The 26203-nt window shown below is 40.2% G+C and overlaps 2 protein-coding genes across 2 annotated transcripts in view; one reads left to right on the top strand and one right to left on the bottom strand.

Moving 5' to 3' along the window:
• The window catches only part of LOC117301092, a 20390-nt gene extending 3212 nt beyond the window's left edge, over positions 1 to 17178 (top strand). The window contains exons 2-10 of the mRNA XM_033784975.1: positions 3186 to 3536; positions 4647 to 4991; positions 5217 to 5564; positions 6088 to 6438; positions 7374 to 7742; positions 8288 to 8602; positions 9701 to 10030; positions 10839 to 13060; positions 15308 to 17178. Coding sequence (XP_033640866.1) covers positions 3186 to 3536; positions 4647 to 4991; positions 5217 to 5564; positions 6088 to 6438; positions 7374 to 7742; positions 8288 to 8602; positions 9701 to 10030; positions 10839 to 13060; positions 15308 to 15652 — 4976 coding nt within the window. The 3' untranslated portion in view covers positions 15653 to 17178. The remainder of the gene's footprint in view (positions 1 to 3185; positions 3537 to 4646; positions 4992 to 5216; positions 5565 to 6087; positions 6439 to 7373; positions 7743 to 8287; positions 8603 to 9700; positions 10031 to 10838; positions 13061 to 15307) is intronic.
• On the bottom strand, positions 17048 to 26203 carry LOC117300646 (40S ribosomal protein S8-like). Its single transcript, XM_033784336.1, has 6 exons — positions 26124 to 26203; positions 24752 to 24858; positions 22998 to 23097; positions 20880 to 21055; positions 19808 to 19937; positions 17048 to 17403 (listed from the first exon to the last, which is right to left on the bottom strand). The coding sequence occupies exons 1-6, from the start codon at positions 26125 to 26127 to the stop codon at positions 17294 to 17296; spliced, it is 627 nt and encodes a 208-aa protein (XP_033640227.1). The 5' UTR covers positions 26128 to 26203; the 3' UTR covers positions 17048 to 17293.

The raw sequence follows: 26203 nt of genomic DNA, 5'->3' as shown, positions 1-26203 counted from the left end.
AGTATAATTAGCAATTAGCAATTAACAAGTATGAACATTAGTATAAAATAAAAGCCCCATAAAGCTATTATGTTCATTTTAACTTCGCAAAAGATTAAATCGCCATACAATAGTCATTAACGAGAGGCACTTAGTGGTCCCAGAGACTTATACTTCCGAACAAATTACTAACAAGGCCACAAATTGCACATACAGAAGAAGTCTTACCTATTACAATTTAAAGGGAAGGTACACTACTGGCAGTTGGCTAAGACCAGTGTTCTCACTTGGTGTATCTCAACATTATGCATAAAATAACCAACCTGTGAAAATTTTAGCTCAATTGGTCATCGGAGTTAGGAGAAAATGATGAAAGAAAAAACACCCTTGTTAGACGAATTTGTATGCTTTCAGATAGGAATAAAAGACTTCTAGCTAGAAGTCTTTTATTATTTTAGTGAGAAATTTCCCCTATTTCAAAATCTATTCTTCCTCAGAGGGAGCTGTTTCTCACAATGTTTTATACTATCAGCAGCTCTCCAATGCTCGTTATTAAGTAAGTTATTAAGTTAATATTTGTTTTGAGTAATTAACCACAATTCTGGCATGATGCAAGAATCTTGAAAACTAACTACATTTTCAGCAAACTCAGTTGGTGCATGGCCTATATTATAGTGGGTTTGTGAACAATAAATATAATACACAGAGAGCCTGAACCCCAAAACAAGCAAGCATACAAACAAAAACCCAAACAAACAAACAAACAAACAAACAAACAAACAAACAAACAAACAAACAAACAAACAAACAAACAAACAAACAAACAAACAAACAAACAAACAAACAAACAAACAAACAAACAAACAAACAACAAACAAACAAACAAACAAACAAACAAACAAACAAACAAACAAACAAACAAACAAACAAACAAACAAACAAACAAACAAACAAACAAACAAACAAACAAACAAACAAACAAACAAACAAACAAACAAACAAACAAACAAGAGAATTTGTATATTATAAATGTTGTATGTATGCTATATTTCGCCCCAAGTTAGGCTAAAAAGTTGTTTTTATGTACAAAGGGGCTGCAAAATGAAAACATTAAAAGATGGAAAAATGAAGATGAACATAGTAATTGATATTCAACTCAAAACTTTCTAAATTGTAGGATAGGGTGGGGAAAACATGCAGTAGAATAAGAGTTAATAAGGATATGTTAAGGCCCAACAATGTAAAGGTCAACTGGGACACCGCTTTGTCTGTGTTGCAGAAGATTTTTGTGCTGTGCCCCCCCCCCACCCCACTCCCATTAATATGGCGAATTTTGCGTTCGTAATTTTCTTTTGCTTATGCCGGTTTTTGAACTTTTTCAGCCCATTAATTTGTCATATGTGGGACACGAGCACTTAGGACGATTAATTCTCCATGTCACCGGACTTAGCGAACTGGAGATGTCTTAGTCAATCAATCTCTACCGAATCACGCTTCCGTTGTGGTAAAAGGAAAGCAAAACAGGTTTAAAATGTCGCTTAAGTACAAAATACATCATGATGTTAACTCCCATTGACGCACAAACCTATAACACGGTTTGATAAATGCGGCAAGATTAGAACTACATGTTTGGACTCATTTGAATGGTCGCACGACCACTCACTTTACTTCATAGATATACACTCAAACCCTCCTTGAACAAAACGGGGTTGGTGTTATCTTGTCTAAATGGAGTGTTTGTATGCTAATGTTTGTTCAATATTAATAACAATAACCATTTAATTATGGGGGTTTTAGGCATTTCGTGGTGAGGTGTTATCAATGGTTCGCGGTTACACCTTGTGTGTTTATCTATATATACTTGATGGGTAGATTATGTTTTTTGTTTTTTATTTGTCTTGCAAAAAGTAGAGTTTATTGTTTTGGATTTGAAGATTTCTCAAAAACAACTGTTTACTGTGTGTTTACTAACATCTTAGCGGAGAGTAGAACATCAGCAGGGACTCCCTCCTTTAGCTTTTAGTGGATCAAGGGGATTTCTCGCTTTTAACTTCACTACGGCGGAAAACTAGATATATTGAGCGGTTAATGCTGATCCAAAAGAGCAGCTTCTCACATGGTGTATCTCAACATAATGCATAAAATAACAAACCTGAGGAAAATATTGAGCTCTATTGGTCGTCGAACTGGCGAGATAATAACGAAGATCAAAAAACCTTGTCACACGAAGTTGTTTGCATTTCAATGCTTGATGTCAAGACCTCACATTCTAAATCTGAGGTATCGAAATCAAATTTGTAGAAAATTACTTCTTTCTCGAAAACTACGTCACTACAGATGGAGCCGTTTCTCACAATATTTTATACCGTCAACCTCTCCCCATTCTCGGTTCCAAGTAAGGTTTTATGCTAATAATTATTTTGAGTAATAACCAATGTAGTGTCCACTACCTCTAGTGCCATGATCAATATTATATTATTTTTTCCAAAGGCTTTATGGATTTCTTTGCATTTTATTGTACATGAATCGTATTTTAATAATGTGGAATAGTTCTACCTAGAATTCTCACTAAGAACTTTGTTGCCAATGCATGGGTCACCCAGTTGAGGTAAAGATATTCATAAATTCATTTTTGTTTTATTTGTACGCAATGAATACGCTAGTTCTGTATTAACCACTGGTGTTTTGTTCCATACCTTTGGTAATTACTCTACGAAGAGCACTTGAAAGCTGTTGATTTGATGAACCATTTAAGAAAATCAACAATTTGAAGTAATGCAGTTGAAGTGTGGTAGGTTTCACCCGAGAATTTGAATCTACGAAATGATTCAGGCATGGTGCCCCTCTCGGGCATCTGAAAGCACACGCAGTTACTCTTGTTTGGTCAAATATGGCGGACACATCATAAATTCACCGTTTGCTTCGGATGTATACACTCACAGACAATTTTACCCAAACTAGTGTCCTATAGTATTGTGCCTACCATGGCTTGTTATCTGAATCACCTGTAGATAGTGATTATGTTCGCTTGTTGTTACTATGCAGGCTTGTTCTCTGTAGTCTTATTTATAATGTTACTTCTCTGTATTAGTATTTTCCTGGAAATAAATAAGAATTACTTCGATGACCAGTGAGTTTTACCCATTTTATTATGCTGCTCGGTTGATAACCTCTACTTTCTTGTTGTCTTTTATTTTGACAAAAAGGAAAAAATGTTTCAAATCTACGATTGGCAGGCGGTTATTACCCCTGGGAAGGACGAGTGGAGGTGTATCACGATGGAGAATGGGGTACCGTCTGTGACGACCTATGGGGCTGGTTGAACTCTAACGTGGTTTGCCACTACTTTGGATACCATAACGCTACATACAGTACCACATGGTTTGGTGCTGGATCTGGGGACATTTTCTTGGATGATGTGGTCTGCATTGGGAACGAGTCTAGCTTAGTTGATTGTTCGCACATTGGATGGGGGAATCATAACTGTGGACATTTCGAAGATATAGGGGTTGTTTGCTCATCGGCTCGTCTCGATCCAGAGGAAGCAGCTTTCCAAGGTATTACACATTCTTGCATGAATTCACCATCGAAATATTTCCCATGCGCGCATAATGTAAATTCGAATACGCAACGAATTTCGACGTTATGGCTGTCTTCGTAGAACTAAGGCCAACCGAAACCAACAGACTTAGGCAAAGCCGGATCACTGTCAGCTTAATGCCACATTAGATACCCCCCTACAACTTGTACTTGGTCTTGATTCGGTTCCGTGATCATCCACATTTACTCAACTCTTGCAGTCGAGATACAATTACTATATAGAACGCCACCAAGCGTTTGTACTCTGTAAGGAAAATGATCATAAAGTGTGGTGGTAATGTCATAGCATTGCTGAATCATCTGACGTCACACTTTAGGGATCGTGAATTACGCCAGAGATCTGCCGTTGAGTACAAACACTAAGGTTAGGTCTTTTTATGCCCACCTTTGAAATTGCGAGGCCAGCGACGATTTTTCTTATTCTAAGAAAACATTAATTGATAGAGTTAAAAACAGTTTTAGCTTGCACATTTATTTTTCGCTGCTTCACTGCATTAATAATCCTTCTTGCAGGCGGAAATTTACCTCTGACCTTATATTATGTAAACTGCGTCAACCGTGGTATTTGTGATAGTGTAAAAACAGTTTTATTTCGTAATCAGTTTCACGAAAATGATCACCTTGATACTCTCGGTCGGCTGCTCAGATTGTGCTGACAATCCCTTTGTTTCATTATTCTGTCAACATGGTATACTATGGGGGTCGTCCGAAAGTGTCTTTGTTTATTTACGTGTTTATGTACCTTATATACAGTATTTGATGTAATTTTTATAAATCTTTTTACCTTCTCAATTTGTTGAGGTTTTGAGGAAATACATAAATAAATAAATAATCACCTTTGACCTCGCATCATTTACCATGGCCTTTATAGTTCTTGAGATTCGTAGTTAAATCCGATGTAGGTCTACATTGTGTATACATTTAATGAACCAATACGTGTCCTTACCCGCAAGGATAGGGGCATGGCGACCAGTCTGGTCATAGAATTGATCGTAGTGTGTGTGGGAAATCTACATTTTCGAATTTTTCAGTTATTAGAAAATTTCCGTAAATTGTTTCTGTATTAGATGTCAGTGTGCGTCTAGTAGGCGGTAATTTCCCTTCCGAGGGACGTGTGGAAGTATACCAGCACCACCGATGGGGCAAAGTCTGTGATGACCTCTGGGACATGAATGATGCAACAGTCGTCTGTCGACATCTTGGCTACAGCTCCGTTGTGTCCCAGGACACCAGGTTTGGCTCGGGATATCTAGAATTCATCTTAGACGACGTGGATTGTTACGGAAACGAGTCTTCTCTTGCAAATTGCCCTCATGCGGGATGGTGGAACAACAACTGCTATGGAAAAGAAGCTATTGGGGTGGTTTGTCTAGATGAAAATTTGGCTGACTCCCTGGGTAAAATATTTCCAGGTAAGATTCAACGAGGACAGCTTCAAACTTATATACAATTATTATATATATTTAATTTCTTTCAAACTTGCATTTGAAATTCACACGCATTTCTCCTCTTAATACTCAAACTGTAGCTATTTTAAAATGCTTTCGTTTTCGTTTTCGTGCACACGTGATTTCGTGGTGTATTTCATTTAGCATTTTCTTAAAAGATTAATTACAAAATGTTGTATTCCTCCTAAGATGACTTCAATCTGCGTCTTGTTGGTGGAAATTCAACATCCGAGGGACGTGTGGAGTTGTTATACGACGATGAATGGGGAACCATTTGTGATGACGGATGGGACCAGCGACATTCAACCGTTGTGTGCCGCTTCCTAGGGTACAAGGGAGCAGAGTTTACACGTGTTCAGTTCGGCCCTGGATCAGGGAGCATCTATTTGGACGACGTGGACTGCACTGGGGGCGAGTCTAATTTAGCCCAGTGTTCTCACAATGGGCTGAAAGTGACTGACTGCACCCATGAAGAAGATGTTGGTGTGGTTTGCTCAACGGCCCTTCGAAATCTGGAGGAAGAAGCCCTCGCTCCAGGTAAACTTTCTATCATTCATCTTTAAAGGGTTTATGTACTTTTGGGGGGAAAAAACCACAATGTCCACAGATTTACATTAAACTTACACAGTTTGAAGATAATGATAGCAGAAAGCTTCCCTGGAAATATTACTTGCTTTTTAGGTGGTGTAGTTTTTGATAAATGAGTAAAACAATGTCATTAAAATAATTTTCGTCACACTGATTATGAGGCGAAAATTATTTTAGCATGTAAAAACGTATTTTCATGACATTGGTTTACTCATTTCTCAAAAACTACAGCACCTCAGCATCTAATATTTTAAGGGAAGCTTTCTTATCATTATCTTCAAACAGTGTAAGTTTAATGTAAATTTGTGGACATTGTGTTTTGTGTTACAAAAATTACCCAAAATAATGGTATTTAGTTGTTTCTTTGTTGTTGTTGTTGTTGTTGTTGTTGTTGTTGTTGTTGTTGATGTTGTTGTTATTGAACTGATGCATTGTGAAGTTTAACCTTACCAGTTTAACTTTATTCTGATAGCGTACGGCTCTTTGCGTCTTGTGGATGGAGACTCTGTTATGGAGGGCCGCGTTGAAATATACATGTTTTACGAATGGGGCACGATATGCGATGACAACTGGGACCTAAGGGATGCAACAGTCGTCTGTCGCCAACTTGGCTACAGCTCTGTTGCATCAGAGCATACCAAATTCGGCGCTGGTTCTGCAAACATTTTGATGGATGGAGTTAGATGTAACGGCAGTGAGGCGCAACTGGCAGATTGCCATAGTGATGGCAGATTTGGATCCCACGATTGCAGTCATAGTGAAGACGTTGGTGTTGTATGTTCAAATCACTCGATGAAACCCATGAAAAATGAGTCACTCAGTGGTAAGTCCAACTTCCAATGGGAGACTTTGAGGCGCTAGGTGGCAGCAGACTAACCAGGTAAAATTGCCATTGTTTACGTAGTTCTGAGCATGCGCACATTACCGAGAACAATGGATTTCACCTGGTAAGTCTGCTGCCACCAAGCGTCCTGAAAGTCTCCCATTACCCAACGAAATCATAATTGTTTCCAATGAAAATATTGGGCCCGTAGGTCACGTGCTTGTTTTTATCCGGGACCAGTTAATGTGATGCTGATTGCTAATGTTAGTGTTGTTTATGTTGCTTTACCTGTTGGCACTAGTTGCTGCTGCTATAATCTCCGCATAACGTTGGAGCTGTTGTGGGTGACAATGTGATGATGCTTGATCGTTGTAGCAGTTTATTTGTTATTCATTTACATGTATTTCAAATCTTAAGAACTAGTTGGACAGGGGCTGTTAAGGTTAAATAAGCTACAAAAGTATAACAAAACTGTAATAATAATAATAATAATAATAATAATAATAATAATAATAATAATAATAATAATAATAATAATAATAATAATAAACGGTTTTTATATAGCGCTCATATAAAGCGCTTCCGACATTATTACCCCTGGTCACTGGGCCTCAAATCTCTGTAATCTTGAGATGTTTAAAACCAGAACCCTGCCAACGATAAAAATACACCATAATTGGCAAGAGATTGAACTAACGCCACTAAAATCACACACAACAGAAATCATTAATATCCGTAAGTTGCACAAAATAACACCGGGCCATAAAACACAATAAAAACAGCAAACATGCACAAAAATGTAAAAATACAAAGCTCAACACAAATGGACTCAAAAAACCGTCGAGCTAAAATAAAACCTCAACACCGCGAAGCAGGAACTAAAACAGTAAATCTGTGCGACAGTTCAAACATCTTCGTCTTATTCTTCTTTTCAGGTGGCGATTACATTACGTATCGACTCTTTGGTGGCATATCCCCGACTGAGGGCGTCCTACAATATCGGAGTTCAGCAAACGAAACTTGGAACACTGTTTGTACCTCATGGCCTTTTCAGGACTATGCGACAGCCAGCATTTTCTGCAGTAAGGTTGGGTTCCCATTCGCCTGTGGCTACGACACAGTTGGGAACGTACGAAATAGCAGCGTCATTGCTGGTCTGTTGAGAGATTTTCCGTCAAAAGAAAGCTCAATATTTTGCACGGTGACTTACAATGGAGAGCACGATTGCTTGCCGGTGTCGACGGGGCTAAGCAGCCGACCATGTGCGCTGCTGAATACAACCACATGGCTTGTCTGTAGTTCAGGTAATTAGGATACATAAAGCGCACGTATCTACCAGAATTAGGTGCAAAAAATTGGCGCTTGAATAAACCAAAAAAACAAAATAATAATTGTAATACTATCATATTAATATTTTAACCTGTTAATCTGAAACCACTTTACGACCGAAACATTATTTTCAGTTTGTTTTGATGTGTAGATTCAATGTAGTATCCAGACGATAACTAGAGCAGGTTAGTCGAAATGTTAAGACCAAGAAGGTAGTGTGGTAATAATATAAGATCGTATAAGCTAAAATTGTATAGCCCTTACCGAGAGTTTCTACCCTCGCCCTGGTCAGTTAAAAAGCAGGACAATTCTTTTCAGAACTGAGAAGTCTCCCGAAATCTGAAAATTAACTCCGTGGTAGTATATTCTAAATATAGAGACAGTTATCTAAAGAAAACAATCTACCTGGCAAGTATACACACACATGGTGTTACCACAAACCAGTTAAATATTGATACCTCACACCATGCAATACCTCATTATAAATTCCTGGTGTGTTTTATATTATTTTTCTTTCTAGAGTTTGAGTACACTCTCAAGTATGGAAATGATAACAACGAGGGACTCATTTTGACGCGTTGTGACAGCTCTCAGGAGTGGCAGGGCTTCTGCGGAAATGATTGGTTGGATTCTGCGTATGCTCACACTGTTGCTTCCCGCCATTTTGGGCTGAATGAAACTGCACGCGGCTTCGTCTTGCCTTTATCCATCTTACGTTCCCCACTGAGTATCATCGGTGGCCTCATGTGCTACGGTGATGAGAAAGATTTGTCGCAGTGCACCATCACTCACTCCGTATACTGCTCTGGATATGCAGCTCTGAAGGGCGTCTCTAGTAAGTAGTAGGATTTGAAAGAAGACGATCAGAGCGTACTGATCGACGAGTCGAGTTGAAACCAACGGTTCTTTTGAAAAATACCCCAACGCATTTAGAGATTATACATTACATGGTGTTACCGCAAACCTTTCCTGTAGGTAGATGCTGTTGATTGCTTAAAAGTCTACGGTATTTCATGATGTGCCATAGAAGACTACTGTTAATTATACTTATAGGCGGAATATAGTGCCCTATTGAAGCATTCGTCCTGCGGATGGGCCGTAAAGCCGTAGGCCCGTGTGTTTTGTAACACACGTAAAAAACCAAACAAGTGCACTTATCGAAATAAGAAGGGGTTGACCCCGGTGTTCCTGGTTTGATTGGTAGCATACTGTGCCGCAGCACCTTTTAAACCATTGCACGGTGCTATGTAAAAGGAGTAGGTCTAAAAAGTAACCTTGCATAAAATATTGCTAGTTAAAGTGCCTCATCACTGCATGACGGATAATGCGCGCTACAACAAAAACCACTGATATTATTTGGTGCTCCATGGAAGACTATGTTGCTCCATAGAGGACTATGGTGATCGATGCTGAGAACTATGGTGTTCCATAGAGGACTATGGTGATCGATGCTGAGAACTATGATGTCCATAGAGGACTATGGTGATCGATGCTGAGAACTATGGTGTTCCATAGAGGACTATGGTGATCGATGCTGAGAACTATGGTGTTCCATAGAGGACTATGGTGATCGATGCTGAGAACTATGGTGTTCCATTGAGGACTATGGTGATCGATGCTGAAAACTATGGTGTTCCATAGAGGACTATGGTGATCGATGCTGAGAACTATGGTGCTCCATAGAGGACTATGGTGATCGATGCTGAGAACTATGGTGTTCCATATAGAGGATAAATTGTGCCGAAAAGGACTGTTAAGGGTGTTCAATAGAGGAATATATGGTGTTCCAAAAGTTCAAACAGTTAAGATAAATAGACAAGTGTTCAAGCGACATCTTAAGTCGCCCAGACCAGAGTTTAACGATTTATAATCTTTGTGTCATTACAATTGACTTTGTTGATATACAATAATAATGCGTTTCACTCTTTAACAGGTTCTTCGATAGAGCTCAGGTTGATTGACTCTAAATATGAAGGGTCTGGTTTCGTACAGGGCCGTCACGGACCGGAAGAAGAGTGGGGCGCATTTTGTGGAAAACTTTGGGATAACCGAGACACACAAGTCGTCTGCCGCCATCTTGGATATCTGACCAGCCTTTTTGTGAACCGTTGGTATGAGGGACCTGTCGATCTGGTTACCGATTCGGCTTTTGTGTCAGCAGTGGGTTGTCTTGGCGACGAGACATCACTTTCCCAGTGTGAACTTGTGTTCGAAGATGACACTCAATGCAATGAATGGTATGCGTACCTCGAATGCATGGCAGGTACGTTTTAGCCCCAGAAGTATAGGTGGCAAAGTTCCCCATAATGACATAGGTCGACAGGTCATTTATGTATAGCCCTGACCTTATGACGTTAGGTGATATCCCAGGCCTGCCATTCTGCAATTTTATGTGAAGAATTGTCATTAATTTTTTTCTCCAGAGGACGATCAGAGCATTATTCGAAACGTTGAGTTGAAACCTATACTCTCTTAATGCAAAAGAGTGAAAAAGCACTGTTATAGAGTGAATTTTGCATCTTTTTGAGTGATTTTTCACTCTGTCCTGGAGTGAAACACCTCTAAAATAGTAAAATAACCACCATTTTTTTTGAAGAGCCATTATGGAGGACAGCTCGGAATATAAAGAGTGGTGTTTTTCAATCTTTTACGTTTAGAGAGTACGTTTCTTTAAAAAAACACCCAACTCAATTTGAGATTATCATACACATGGTGTTACCGCAAACCTTACTGTTTAAAGGCAGTGGACACTATTGGTAATTGCTCAAAATAATTATCACCATAAAACCTTACTTGATTACGAGTAATGGGGAGAGGTTGATGGTATAAAACATTGTGAGAAACAGCTCCCTCTGAAGTGATGTAGTTTTCTAGAAAGAAGTAATTTTCCACGAAATTGATTTCGAGACCTCAAGTTTAGAACTCAGGTCTCGAAATCAAGCATCAGAAAGCACACAACTTCGTGACACAAGGTTACCAATTACCAATAGTGTCCTCTGTCTTTAAAGATATATCCCATTGAGAAATAACATGAGTGAAACCAGTGATTTTTTCAAAATTGTACTTTTCAGAAACGGAGCGATTTGATATACCCGGGTATCTGTGCGGTGAAATTCACTACTGTGGTTACGACTGCAATCAGGGTCCACATGATACACTTCGACCAATCGAAGGCATGCAATACTGCAAATGTGATGATTCCTGTGGTTATTTCAACGACTGCTGCTACGATTACCATTCAAATTGTAACCCCGCTCCCGAAGTACAAGAGATAGAAATAAATGGTATTGGAATCCACCATTACTCTTGTGTGTGGACACCAGGGAAAGGTGCACAACAAGGCTACGAATATTTCGGGTTTGCCTTGGTGAGCATCTGTCCGGACTCCTGGACGAACTCCTTCGTTGCAGAAAGTTGTCAAAACGAAGCAGACGATGGTGACGTCATAGGATCCCTACCAGTCTACGTCGACAACGGAGCCGTTTACAAGAACGTCTTCTGCGCTATTTGCCATGGGGTCCAACCTGCGAGTTTGAAGAAGTGGAGCGCGAATTTAGAATATCACTTCTCCGGAGAACCAACCGGTAGATACGTTTTTGAACCTTCGAACGATACCCTTGGAGTCGCCCGCACATGCCCTGTTAAAACTGTCAACTCGTGTCTGGAGGAATATTCGGGTACCTCACTGGAACGAGCCTGCAGGGACTACTTTGCACCGCTAGTCAGGAATAAAACTAATTACCGCAACCCTCACTGTGCAATGTGTAATGGGTTTGATAATATTGGGCCGGATGAAACGTGTGGGCTGCTCTGCACTCCACTATGTACCTCGGACAGTTGGGGCGATTGCGGCGCTGTATGTGGTGTCACGCAAGATCCATTTAACATAGAAACTCTGTTTGATTTTGGCTGGGGTGGCGATGACGGTTCGGTGTGTCAGCCAGGGGAGCTTTACGATCCGTTCTTGGAGAGATGTCGTGCTGTGTTCTGTTCCTCCGGTCAGATAGACGAGGAAGGGGGCTGCGGGGGAAATCCAGGCCTGCTGGAAGTCAAAGGCCACTCGGATGCTGGGGTTCCGGCAGGAGTGTCTAACAACTGCAGTATTTTCCTGAACACTTCTCTCGGTAGAGATGTAGCAGTCTGGCAGTTCAACCCTAGCAATGAAACCAATCCACCTTTCGGTGAATTTACTCTATCTATAATTACCGACCTAACCGAAAAGGCTGACGATGCATTATTCTGGTCTCTATACTCACTGTGTAATGTCTCGACTGTCTTGGTGTATGTTTCATTTGGAGCAAGGCTGTTGTCGAAGATTGATACTTGTAAAAACGATACCCTTCTAGCCGGTGGTGCGTTTGAACAAACTCAACTTGACACATCAGACATTTTCAAGGCGTCTATCTGGGCAAGAGAAAACTCAAGCTTCACACGAACTTTATTAGTTCCACAGGAATGCCTTGATATTCTGATGCTAAGCTGTTCAGAGTTTACCATTCTGATTCCGGAGGAGTATGTTTCGGAAAACCAGGCGGCAACCATGGAGGTTTTGGCTACGGGTCAGGTACTGAGAAATGAGAAGTTTGTCTTAATGAGGGACGGCACGGCTGCAGTTTGTGGACCAATCAGTTCTAGAGATATGAATGCATTTGTGATGAATATAATCGCCCAAGTCTGCAACTGCCTGTCCATTGTTGCACTTGTTGCCACTTTTGCCACATACTGCCTGTTCCCGTCTTTGAGAAGCCTGGCTGGCCTGTACACGATGAACCTTGTGGTGGCGCTGTTTACGGCAAACTGTCTACTGTTTTTTGCATCAAATGCAGCAATCTTTGGCTACAACTGTCTGGTTACCGCCCCTTTGTTACACTTCTCATGGCTAGCTGCATTCTTCTGGATGACGGCGTTGTCCTACAATGCTGCCAAAACCTTTAGCGGAAAGCACATGCGAGCTCGGGGTGGGTCAGACTGTCGAAAATACCGACAACTAGCAATGTCCATGACAATCGTCTGGGGTGTTTCGTTACTGATAGTATGCACCTGCCTGTTTCTTACACTTTGCAAGTGCACAGACCTACCCGCTATATACAAAGACTCGCCGCCATGTTGGATTGAAGGTTTCACTACTCTGATGGTTGTCTTCGGTATTCCTGTGGCATTGTCTTTGCTCCTTAGTACAGGTTTCTTCGTGTCTATTTTGGTTGCTGTGAGGAAAACCAAAATGGAAAGCAAGATGGTACAAACCAAAGGAAAGATGACTGATATCTTGGAGGAAGTGAAGATTTACGTAAAGGTATGAACAAATTATTTTTTATATAGGTTTTCTCGGCTAGTTTCGGCAAATGAGCAGCCAAGCCAATTTAACCACCAAGCTATTCTTTTTCGCGCGAAATCGAATGCTACTGAAAAGGGTATTTCGTTTTATGATAAGTCAAATGTAATGTTGCGGCATTCGATTTAACAAAATAATCATTCTATTTAACAATTCATCAGAGCAGCATTCAAATTCGCAGACGCTTCTTGAGGCGTGTGTGTCACGAAAAAGAATGACGATACGCTAAATTGAACAGAGTGCTAAAGGAACATGACTTGATTCAAAACGAAATTGAATGACCAAATTATGAATTTGAAACGCAATAACAACTGGAGAGGCAAAACAGCTTTAATTCGAACGCACGGAAATGAAATTGACTGCTCATTTGCTGAATTTGACCGAGAACCTTTATTATAAGTGCATTGTTAACAATCTCACGTTTCTAGCACACTTGAAGTAAACAAAAATACGTCAGGTACGACGTACATGCGCCAAACGTCATACGCGGGCACGAAAAAAACAACCATAAGTGGCGACCTCACCCAGAAACAACATGTCAATATTGATTTTGTGACGTTCAAGTTCACGTAATGCAGCTAAACCTCGCTATTGTTTTCAACATTTATAAACGTTTTTTTTAAGCTTTTTTTTGTACAATCTTAAATCTAAAGACCCAGGGGTGGATTTCACAAAGGTAGTCCTAACTTAGGACTAGTATAGGCAATGCTAAGATATAGGACCAGTCCTAAGTTAGGATGAGTTACTGGTCTTAACTTAGGACCAGTCCTATCTCTTAGCATTGCCTAGGACTAGTCCTATTAATTAGGACTACCTTTTTGAAATCAACCCCAGACATAATAACCATAACCATAAACTTGTTTTAACTTTCATTCTCATTATTGAGTATCACTTTGTAAACATTGTATTTATATTGATTGAGGAATTGGAAATAAATGTTGTACTGAACTGAACTGAACCGAACCATGTGCACGGGATATCCAGCCTATTGTGGAAATGCCGTGGCCGAGCGTTATTAAGAGCACCGAAATCAAACTCTGTTGTTTCTGATCAGCAGAGTGTGTGTTCGTGTCTTCAGCAAGACACGTAACCATTGCTTCGTCCTTCGGATGCATATGGGACGTATTAAGCCGTTGGCCCTGTAAAGAACCAGGGGTCGATTTAACAAAGAGTTAGGACTCGTCTTTAGGACGAGTAACTCGTCCTAACTTAGGATTAATCCATGCTACAGTGCAGTGTTGGGACTCGTCCTAAGTCCTATAAGATTAGTCTCAAGTTAAGAAGAGTTTTGTGAAATCAACGGCAGGTGCACTTTTCGAAGAGAGATTTAGAAGGGGTTCGCACCGGTGTTCCGGGCTGTGGCTGCTGATCGGGGTAGCACCTTTTGTAAACCCTTACATGGTGCTACCCGGGTCGAAGAATTCATAACTTCATTAAATTAATATTCTTTCTGTAAAAATGTACATCATAGCGCCTTGACTATAGACCTACATTTCGGTCTTCGATAAGAGTTTGCACAGTAGCAAACAGTTGCAGACCCATTATTCCAAACTGTAGGTGTGTTCGATTAGCTTCCCTGAGTCGACCCCGGTGTGCTCATCCAAGTGGCGGGTTTTTTATTTATTTAATTTTTTTTTCCAGTACGAACGTGGGCACTGATAATTACCTCGTTCGTCCTGGAAAAGTCCCCTATTTTTACAAAGACGAACGTCTGCAGATATTTACCCACGTTCCACCTGGAAAAAAAAAACGCATTATGACGTGACCCTTCTCGTGGTGACGTCAGAGCACCTCGGGCCATCCCAAGTGACCCTATCCACTTGGGGCTGGCCCGAGGTGCTCTGACGTCACGACGAGAAGGGTCACGTCGTGATGCGTATTTTTTCTCAGGTGGAACGTGGGTAAATATCTGCACACAATCGTCCTGCCAAACAAAAAATAGGCGACTTTTCCAGTACGAACGTGGGGTAATTTTATCAGTGCCCAAGTCGTTCGTCCTGGAAAAAAATAAAATACGCCACTTGGATGAGCACCCCGGGGTCGACGCACCCTGTATAATACACATGTGCAAGTTAATATCCAATGGTCATTGTACCAATGAAATCACAGGTTCCGGAAAGCGGCTAAAGACAAGGGCACATAGTCAAATTCAAATCCTGCCAAAACCATCTGTCATAACTATGTTAAACTTTGTTTTACCCCATGCAGCTCATTCTGTTGTTCGGGGTCACGTGGATTTTCGCATTCGTTTCCGAAGCTGTTAACCACGTGGTTTTCTCTTACATCAACGTCATCATCAATACGCTGCAGGGGGTCTTTATCTTCATCGCATTTTGCTTGAACCAACGCGTGAGGGCGCTGTGGCGAAAGCAACCGCTGCTGTCGGCATCGAGGTCGAGTGGCAGAACCTCCGCATCAGTTACAGCCTCGAGATCTGCTGCTGGTGCCAGGTCGACCCTTAAAACTGACGTAAAAGCCAGTAATAGTTATGTCAACCCCAATTTACGGGATGAGAGAAATGTGGAGACGAATCAAAAAGATACCCGCATTTAAATGTGATAAAATTATATAGATCAGGTTATTGTCACTTTTCTTACACTACGGGTGATGTTTTCCATAGCACTTTCGTAATGTTGCTTTATGTTGCTCAAAAGAAATCAAAACAGGCTTAAGGCAAAATTTGCTCTTTTTATCCACTTAACAATATTGAAAATAATATAATAATTAGAATAATACATTTTAATGGTGTAAATCTTTCTTTTTTCTCTGCAAAACATTCTTCATCACTGTTACATAACTGTGTATACGTACACGAGTACACATAGTGTACTTTGTTCCTACATTCCGAGGTCAACACTTGACATGATTTGTTCTTGATGGCATATTATTTGCTTAGAACTGTAGTGGTCCGCAAAAACGATTAGTTGCTATAAAACCATGAGTCAAAATCATTTTTATAGATTCGATTTTGCGTCAGTTTTATCCATTTTTTTGTGGGTCATTTTTTTCACAGAGATAATCATAATCATTACATAGGCACCTCTTTCAAACAAGTTTAGTGTTCGGTTTAAACCACCCGAACACATCATTGATTTTTTTCTGAATCCTAGTGCTATTGACCCAGAAAGGGTCAGCCTTCAGGAACCCGGAAAAAGACCAATCCGGACAAAGTTAAAAAGACACTGGACGTCTATCAGGAGTGAAGGGGGAACAGGGGGACATGCCCCCCCCCCCATCTTTTGAAGGGTGGGGGGACACAATATAAAATGTCCCCCCATGCTTTTGACCACATTTATCATGAAGCTCAAGTATTGCACTGTGGAAGACCAAACCCCGTGTCCCGCGCAATGAGCATTCATCTTGGGCGCAAAGGATGACACAACTTTTTGAAGGGTGGGGGACACTATATCAAATGTCCCCCTCAAAATTGGCCCTGGATTGCATCACAGATTATCTAAAATGCAAAATTTCCCATGCCCTTAACCAGGCCCGCACCCCAAGCCATAAAGGCTTCTCACATCAGACTCCATCATTGACAGATTTGCGCCTCCCACTTGAAAGAGAGTGTTCATGTTCAAGAGTGTAGTACTACAAAGACTGTCTTATATTAGAGGGTTCACATCTCGCTAATTGACCATATTTTTGACGCACGAGGGAGCTTTTATCAACAAATGTCTTGCATCACTGTTACAGTAACATATTTTTTAATAGTACATGTACGGTATAGTTTCCTTGCATCAATGGAGAAAAACATGATAAAAACAAAAATCATGGAAAAAACGTGTTTTCAAGGCGTGAAAACCAATGATAAGCTTTTAAGTTTTTTTATCATTTTCTTTAAGATATTAAAAGACAGTGAGGTTTTCCCTAAACATGGTTTACAGGGGTCTCACCAAACACATTCCTGCATAAGACACCACTATAAAAATAACGCACATTACACAAAAATTCAGGTTTAATCTGCAAAGTTGATGACTTATTTTTATTTGTATCTCCTCACCGGACAATCTAACACAATTACACAGAGTGAAGTATCGGAAACAAGCGTCTTTGGCTATGGCTGTAGTAAACAAGCCACAGTCATAACCACAGCTGTTATTTCAGTTGCTGTCTCTGTAGTAATAACTATAATGTATGTGTGGCATCTTTCTTAGAGTGTTTTTGTAGCAGTTAACACTGATTGTTTTGCGCCGCTTACTTTCCCTTCTTGGATCTGATCTTTCGGAGGTAGAACTCGAGCTCCTTGCCTTCCAGGATGTATCCGTCAGCACGGCCACATTGTCCTGGTCTGGATGAAATGCAAGCTGTCAGAAAAAGATAAAAAATCCAAAAAATCAGGTATGACAGTTAGTCTTTTGAGAAAAAAAATGGATGAATTTATCACGTACTAAGCCTGACCTATGTGTACACACAGTGCATTCTATAAGAGACTCACTCTTCAGGCTGTTATTAATCACATTTACTGGGCTTTTTTTCAAAGGCAAAACAACTCAGAAACCGAACTAAAGTAGGAAGAATATATGTGTCAGAAAGTTTTTCAAAAAAATCAAGATATAAGACAACGGTCTGTACAACGATAGGCCTAAAGTTTTTATCTTGAAGGGGCACAACAATTCCCTTCTGATATTTTTACTTTTATGAGGAACATTTTAATTTGTTTTGGAACTTTGCAAAGGGCACCACAGAAATTGCAGTGAGTGTCTTGGGTTATTTTGAGGTATGGAATGACATGGCCAGTTTTACAAAACACTTCACAACACCTAACCTGTTAGACTTGTACATTTAAAGTTTCATAAGAAAACAGCTTTTACAAATAAATCAATCATATCTAATCCTTAATCAATAACTCAATCAATTAATCAGTCAGCAAAAGAATTCAACGATCAATAAGTCAACCAACCATCAAATCTCTTAAGTTTTACAAATGTGTACTAAACACAATTTACTGTATTAAAGACTTTATCATTAACGTTTCATTAGACACCACTTATACAAATCGATCATATCCAATAACTCGATCAATCGATCAATAAAACAATAAATCAGTCAAAAACTAACTATTCAATTTACTTAATAACTCAACCAATCAATCAATAAATCAAACCGTCAGTTAATCACTACAATCAATCTAACATGCATTTGTGGAGTGCCATATATCAGGTTTCCTATTTCGAAACACTCAGCAAAATTAATAAAAAAACTGAAACATCAGAAGCAAAGGGCACCAGAATAAATTTTACAGAGATTTCTTGAATCAAGGTTGGGGGCAGTCAGTGTAACTATGACGTGTCTTCAACAGAGCCGCCTTTATGCCAATACGGCAGACAGTCCCTCGGAAAGACTAATCGTTTGCATCATTCCGCCCACCAAAAATGAATCTATTGGTTTCGATTGTTTATTCCCTTATTGATTTTGCACTGATTTCAGCTACCATGAACCTTGAAGAACTTCGAAGAACCTTGTTGTATAAGATTCAACAAGTCTCATTGCTAAACATTAGCATGGCTTGCCAAGTCTACACAAATATTTAGCTTAAAACTCACAATTCGGTCTCTTGCTTCGATAAATGCCAATTCTGGGTTTTTAATTAGAGAAAAACCAGTGGGACTAGGTTTTGATGTCTGTAAGTTTTGTAAAGCATACCCAGCCTTAACTCTGTGGAAACAGTTACTAATATCATTCCACACTCTTTAAAGACAGTGGACACTATTGGTAATTACTCAAAATAATTACTGGCATAAAACCTCAAGTGATAACGAGTAATGGGGAGAGGTTGATAGTATAAAACATTGTGAGAAACAGCTCTCTCTGAAGTGGCATAGTTTTCGAGAAAGAAGTAATTTTCCAACGAATTTGATTTCGAGACCTCCGATTTAGAACTTGAGGTCTCGAAATCAACCATCTAAACGCACACAACTTCGTGTGACAAGGGTAATTTTTCTTTCATTATTATATCTCGCAACTTCGATGACCGATTGAGCTCAAATTTTCACAGGTTTGTTATTTTATGCATGTTGAGATATACACCAACTGTGAAGGCTAGTCTTTGACAATTACCATTAGTGTCCACTGCCTTTTAACAAATTTCAACATCATATCAAGCTCGACCCAACTGGTAAGATTTTGATCACGGTGGTATGCCTGAACTTATGTAACCCATAATCAATTTACAAATTCAGTCATCAGTCCAACAAAGTCAAATCAAACATTGCAGTTTGATTTTGGTGGGCAAGGGTCAAGTGTTGTACAGGCCCAAAAGATACAACGAAAGCAATTGCCTCCATGCCCATGGTCATAGCCTTGGTGCCCATCAAATGCTCCAGTAGAAATTTACAATTTCCTGATAGGGTGCCCTTTACCTAGTGCCTTGGTGGTACTTTTGCCATTCAAGAACTAAACATGCGGGTGGTACTTTTGCCATTCAAAAACTAAACATGCGGGTGGTACTTTTGCCATTCAAAAACTAAACATGCGGGCCTCCATCAATGAAACTCCAACCAAATTTTTTTGATTCTGATTACAGTGGTATACCAGAACCCATATAAACCATAACCAGTTTACAAATGCAGTCCTCAGTTCAACAGAATCATTCAAACTAAACTTGCAGTTTCGTTTTGATTGGTTCAAGATCGCAAGGGTTAACTTAAAAGTGTAGTATTCAGGGGAATAGTGAGTGTTTCAGTGGAGAGAGGCTGAGAAAATCCTTACCTAGCAGTCTACCGGTGCCGAACTGATCCTCAAGGAGACTGCTGATCTTGGCTGTCTTCTTACGCTCCTCGTATTTCTTGGCTGCCTTCTTTGAGCGCTTCCTGTTGAGGACTTCTTCCTCTGCTTCGGTCTGTAACGTTTTAAAACAGTGACAATGAAAATAAGTAAACAATTAACTGAGTAAATTAACGATCAGATGTGACCTTGTATGCTTCATTGTTGAAAGGGCAAAGGCACCAGGGCATTTTGCCCTTGCTAAAGGGCACCTTCTGAGGAAATTGTAAATTTTCATTGAAATTGTAAATTTCCATTTTGAGCACTTCAAGGGCGCCAAGGCAATAACCAGGGGGGCATGGAGGCAATCGCCTTCGATGCTTCCGTGAAGTATCAAGCCTGGACCTAAATGGCTTGCATAAATGTGATAAAGATAACGGCTTCATTAGATCAGATGACATGTGTCACACTAAATTTGTCTGCACTGGACTATGACACGATGATTTTTACTGCACGGACACCTTTGGAGCACCCTATATTGTTCTGTAATCAGTCAATTAGCAGATGTGGTTGTGTACCGCCTTTTGTTACTTCTGGCCAAAGGCCGTTCTTAAATGGCATCATGCGCAAAAGGTGTTGAAAAATTGAACATACACAACCTGAACAGAATATTATTATTATCGCCAAATCAACAAGGACAATAGGTTGGTCTATTCAAGGTAATATTCAGCAGTCAGTGTAACCATGACAAAACATCATTGGAGTAAACCAAAGAATGGCTAAAGTCTCCTCTGAAAGACTAATCTTTAACATCATTCTGCCGGCAATACACACTAACGTATCTGGGAAGATAATGTATTAAAGGTCAGGGACATGACCAGTGGGGGTGGGGGGGGGGGGCAGGCTAACTTTGTTTAGGGAGGAGGGTGGTCATTTTAAGGCATGACACCAAGAGGAAATGGCTGTTCACACTTGTTTTGACCAGTGTTTTTTCAGTTTCTATGGTACAATTTAGAAAATAAAAAGAGGACATCAGCTGAGAAGTTGTATGCCTGTATTTCTCCATTAGAACACTCACCAGCTTGGCACCCTTTTTGCGGGCGAGGGGGAGGGCGTAGTGGGCCTCGTACCACTGTCTGAAGGGTGTGGAGTCGATTTGAACGATGCAGTTCTTCACCAATGTCTTGGTACGGACGAGCTCATTGTTGCTGGCATTGTAGACTACGTCCAGGATACGGCTTTTGCGGGCAGTGTCTGTGGGCAAGGGATGAGGACAAGACAGTTTATTAACCTAATATTTTGAAGAATACAAAATTATTTAAAAAGCTTTGAAGTGTTTCTTTGTTCTAGCGGATCTACCGACTTTCAGGGAAAAGTGATTAACGAAGTAATCTCTCATCTGGTGAAACAACAAATTTAAAGCTGGTTTTAATTTTGAAAAAAATTTACTTGAGCATTCTTATCTCTATTGTAGTGCGTATTTGAATGGATTTTTACAGTCGACCTTGAGCATCGCCGACATCACAATACCATCTTACATGTCAAGTGACAAATTAGCAGCGGAAACTTGTACTTTGTCTGTAGGCCAACAGGAACTTGTCCAACATGGGAACAAATTATTATCATTCTCACCAACTCAAACAGGACAACAAGTCTGTGTTATCTAAGGTTAATTTCAGCATGAACCAATTGTTAATATTAATTTGTGACAAATTAAACTAGACAATAATCAGTTTATCTTTGGTGAAATTCAGCAGTCAGTGTAACTATGACAAAACATCATTGGAGCAAACCAAAGAATGGCTAAAGTCTCCTCTGAAAGACTAATCTTTAACATCATTCTGCTGGCAAAACACACCAACGTATCAGGGATTGTGGAGAATTCAAAATGTTTAGAGTACAGTGTCATAACCACACATTTTCACTTGCTGGCGGGGGAGGGGCAAGCTGTGGTAAAGCCAGTTTTATTTCTTGGGGTGGGTGGGGGGGGGGGGGGGAGGACGGGCTAGGCTATTCAAAGACAGTGGACACTATTGGTAGTTGTCAATCAATAGTCTCCACCGTTGGTATACCTCAACATATCGTCAGCGTTTTCACGAAGTAGCACTCTACGTGCTTAAGGATTTTTTTACACATTTTTATTTTTTTTACATTTCTGTTGATAATGCACGAAGACCTACAATTCCATAATGTTTCGAAGCTCAGACAGCTTTACTTTTTTAATTAAGCTAATTAGTGTTTTCAATTTTGGCACAAACGTGGCATTTTTTGTTTTCACGAAGTAGCACCCGAACCTGTTTACCGTTGTATGCATGGCACGCACTCGAGTCAAAGTGTGGTAAAAACGTTTTCACGAAGTAGCACGCAAGTTGTGTGAGCGCGCGCGCGCGCTGACCTAGTTTCAAAAAACAATACAAAATGCTGTGTTGTAGCATAGGCGAGTGCTACTTCGTGAAAACGCAAAAAGACATATTTTGCACTTTTTGGGTTTCACGAAGTAGCACGCATCTTCTCTTGTGTCTAGTTTCATAGTTAATTATGCAAATGAGTCAAAATAAGATTAATTGATAAGTTCAAGTCATCAAGTATCTACATTGAACAATTTAAATGGAAATACTTTGAAGTTTTGAAGGGAGGCGGGTTTCTAAAAAGTGTTCAACTTCAGAGGCCGTTTTCTTTGATTGTTGTTTTTTGCTGGCATAGCAGTGAGTGCTACTTCGTGAAACCGCTGACGATATGCATAAAATAACAAACCTGTGAAAATTTGAGCTCAATCGGTCGTCGAAGTTGCGAGATAGTAATGAAAGAAAAAACACCCTTGTCACACGAAGTTGTGTGCTTTCAGATGCTCGATTTCGAGACCTCGAATTCTAAACTTGGTCTCGAAATCAAATTCGTGAAAAATTACTTCTTTCTCGAAAACTACGTCACTTCGTTTTATACAATCAACCTCTCCCCATTACTTGTAATCAAGAAAGGTTTTATGATGATAATTATTTTGATTAATTACCAATAGTGTCCACTGCCTTTAAGGAATGAAACCACTCGTTTGTGCATTCTTTTGATCCCTTTTTCCTCTTTTTTTATGGGGTGGGGGTGGGATGGGGTAAGGGTTTTGAGGGGTAGGCAGCAGGGATGGGGCTGTGAATTGTTAGAGAGTACAAAGGTAATGTAACGAATAAAGGATAGTTCTTACTCTCTGAGCCCCAGGCGAAGTTTCCCTGCTCAAGACGGAGAGCTCTGAACTTAATGTTGCCTCCCATGCATCGAACAAGATGGACACGCTTGGCACCAATCTGCAGAATGATGAAGAATTGAAATGAGAGGAATTTATGAGAATCGTTAGGAAGAAGGTACATTTTGTAGAAAAACACTTCGAGGGTGCTTGAGCACAAACTCTTACTTACGGGACATCTCAAAAGTGAAGTTCCAATACCAGTTTTTCAGTTTCCAAACAATGACATCAACAGTCAAAACTTTTGCCATGTCCACAAAACAAGAATGGGTAATCAACCAAAATACAATGCATTGACCACTCAGGACTGGTTTCCTGCCAACACCTGACCTGTGCTCAGATAAAAATGCTCTCTTCTATAGCAGAGCTTTTAGATAGTGGGTCATTGTGGCATTAAATCAAGCTTGGGGGCAGTCAGTGTAACTATGTCTTCAACGGAGCCGCCTAGTAGGCAGTCCCTCGGAAAGACTAATCAAACATACATCATTCCGCCCACCAAAATTGAATCTAGCAGGCCTCAAATTTCCCGGCGGCCACGACGGCCATGGCCGCCGGTGCCCTGCTTACTGGCCGTGGTGCCCCGAGAAAATCGGACATTTTCGCGGCCAAAAAGGCCGTGCCCTTTTTCTCTGATGGCCGCCGTGCCCTTTTTGAGATCAAAATTTATGTTTTGATACACCACCATCCGTCTGTGTGCACATAAAATCACACACTTACATACGTACATTCTATATTAATACACGCACACAGAGCGCGGTCGGTTGAATGCTCATCACACGGAATTTAAACGGACGGCAGCATATCCATGCAGTGCATGTGTGTGTGTGCACGATGCAGAACTAACGAACGACAGACGTGCATCCATATAGACATTGTGTACTCGAAGTTTATACACGGGCCGGATGTACTTGCAACGACCATTTGAGAACAATCGCACTGGTACTCATCTTGCAACACGCGTACCCACGTAAGGTTGTCCATGATGGGTACCAGCTAATCACAATTTCGGTTCCATTCGAGGTTGGGCGTCCGCCTATTCCACTGGTATTGTGCTTGTTCACTGGTACTCGTACATGTTTGTGCACGTGGGCCATGTTACGTAAATCACGCATCATGTACATGAAGGTACATGTACATGTATGGTACATGTACATGTATGTCCGTTGAATAAATCTCCGCTCTGCACACAGTCAAGTGACAGCTCATTGTTTACGTCCGGGCCGTCGCAACAAAATCTCCGCTGCACACAGTTAAGTGACAGTTCATTGTTTACGTCTGGCCATCGCAACAAAAAATGGATGCATACTTTTACTTCCCATTAATCAATAAAATTAAATACATTTAAAAATACTTGATGTTTTTTTGTTAAAGGAAAGCAAAAGTAATGAAATGGTTCATTAAAATAGCCTTCATGGACCTGAACAGAAATTGTTTCATGATCTTTATTTTTTATGGCCTTGATGCCCTTTTTGAAATTTTAAGTTGGCCTTGGTGCCCTACCCCATGGCCTTGGTGCCCTTTCAAAATTTGACAAATTCAAGGCCAAAGTGGCCTTGCCCTAAAAATCGGGAAATTTGAGGCCTGATCTAGTATTCTGGGGCTATCTATAAATCGAAGCCTGCAACTACCGCTGTACCAGAAGACTGCCAACCACAGTACACTCTTTTGGGAGTGGGGTGGGAGTGTGTTGTCTGTAGAACTAAATTTGAGTATACCTTGGTCATAGCAGCCGGGCGACCCAACTCGAACTTTCTCTTCTTACGAAGAGGGGCCCGACGGCCACCAGTCTTTCGTCTTTTGTGCCACCTGTCCCTGGAGATACCTGGATAAGTCGACGGGAGGAAAAAATAAAAATATGATTAAAAGAGTCTATGTAGCAAGACTTACGTTTGGATAAAAATTAGTTGAACTTGTGGCAGTCAGTGTAACTATGACGTGTCTTCAATGGAACAACCTTTAATGCCAATACGGCAGGCAGCCCTCAGAAAGACTAATCGTTTGCATCATTCTGCCTCAGTAGTTGTAACTTAACATCATGTCTGGAGTTTCAACTTCACCACGAATATTGACAGATATCTTGGTTGTGAATTACTACGTTCTGTTTACTTAAAGTAGATGCTTTGCCTCTTTTCAATCATTTAAAGCCAAGAAAATCTTGATTACTCTACTTTGAAATATTTTGCATGAATAAGATGAAATAATTTTGGAAAAGACTCTGTATCTTAGGCCTACCACTTTTTTTTTATGAAACTAAAAAGTATATAGGCCCTATAATATGAATAAAAAATAAAATGAGACATTTCTTTTTTTTGTAAAAAAAAAAGCGGAAAAGAGGTGGCCGGAAATGGAAAGATTTCCAACGATTTGTCCACACTGAACGGATCAGATCTTGATCCAAAAAGATAGGAAAAGATGCCTAAATCAGACAGCCACATTTCCAGCCCCCCCCCCCCCAAAAAAAGGAAAACAACAAAAACAAAAACAGTCAGCATAAAAGCTGAGCTAGTCACGCTTGTGCCAAAAGTCAGAGGTTTTTAGAAACATCCTGGCCTCCCTCTGCATTTCCAAAGTTCAATCTTTTTCAGAGCAGAACCACATCAAAAACATGTGACACGACAAGAACACACAGGTTTTTAAAACCGTGCAGTTAGTTATCCGATTCTGAAACTCCTCCCATCCAGCCAGCCTTATCAATGTAAAAAAAGTAACAAGTTTATACCAAAATGTCAACCTTGTTCTGACCAAAATAAGATGGCCGGTCATTGATAACGATTAAGTGTTTAAATGACAGACCTAAGGCTAAACACGAATAATTTGTAAACGATAAATAAATCGTATTCGTTGTGTATCCAATGCCTCACTACGTAAATTACAATACACGGTTCCGCAATACACCGTTCAACGCATAAACTTATAGAAAATTAAACACAAGAACAACACTTAATCAACGATATTTAATACAACAAAATGAATTCAATGTGAAGTTTACACAACATTAATTCGCAAAATGATGTCTAAATCATCATTAAGTATTTATAAAACAACGATTATGATGGATATTTGTGACCATAATTTGCATGAACATACCCATGATGGTAGACGATAATCAAGAGACCGTTCAATTAGGGTCAATAGAGGGCGCCCTAAATATCTCGTTTCATTGGTAG

This window comes from Asterias rubens, chromosome 16 (assembly GCF_902459465.1).
Source record: "Asterias rubens chromosome 16, eAstRub1.3, whole genome shotgun sequence".
Classification (NCBI taxonomy): Eukaryota; Metazoa; Echinodermata; class Asteroidea; order Forcipulatida; family Asteriidae; genus Asterias; species Asterias rubens.
Note: the sequence above shows the minus strand (reverse complement) of the source record. Positions and strands in the feature narration are given on the sequence as shown.

Coding starts and splice junctions, on each gene's coding strand:
- LOC117300646 (XM_033784336.1), bottom strand. Junction 19,938..20,879: donor GCAAAAAGGGTGCCAAGCTG/GTGAGTGTTCTA, acceptor AAAACGTTACAG/ACCGAAGCAGAGGAAGAAGT. Junction 17,404..19,807: donor CGGCACCGGTAGACTGCTAG/GTAAGGATTTTC, acceptor TTTTTCTGACAG/CTTGCATTTCATCCAGACCA.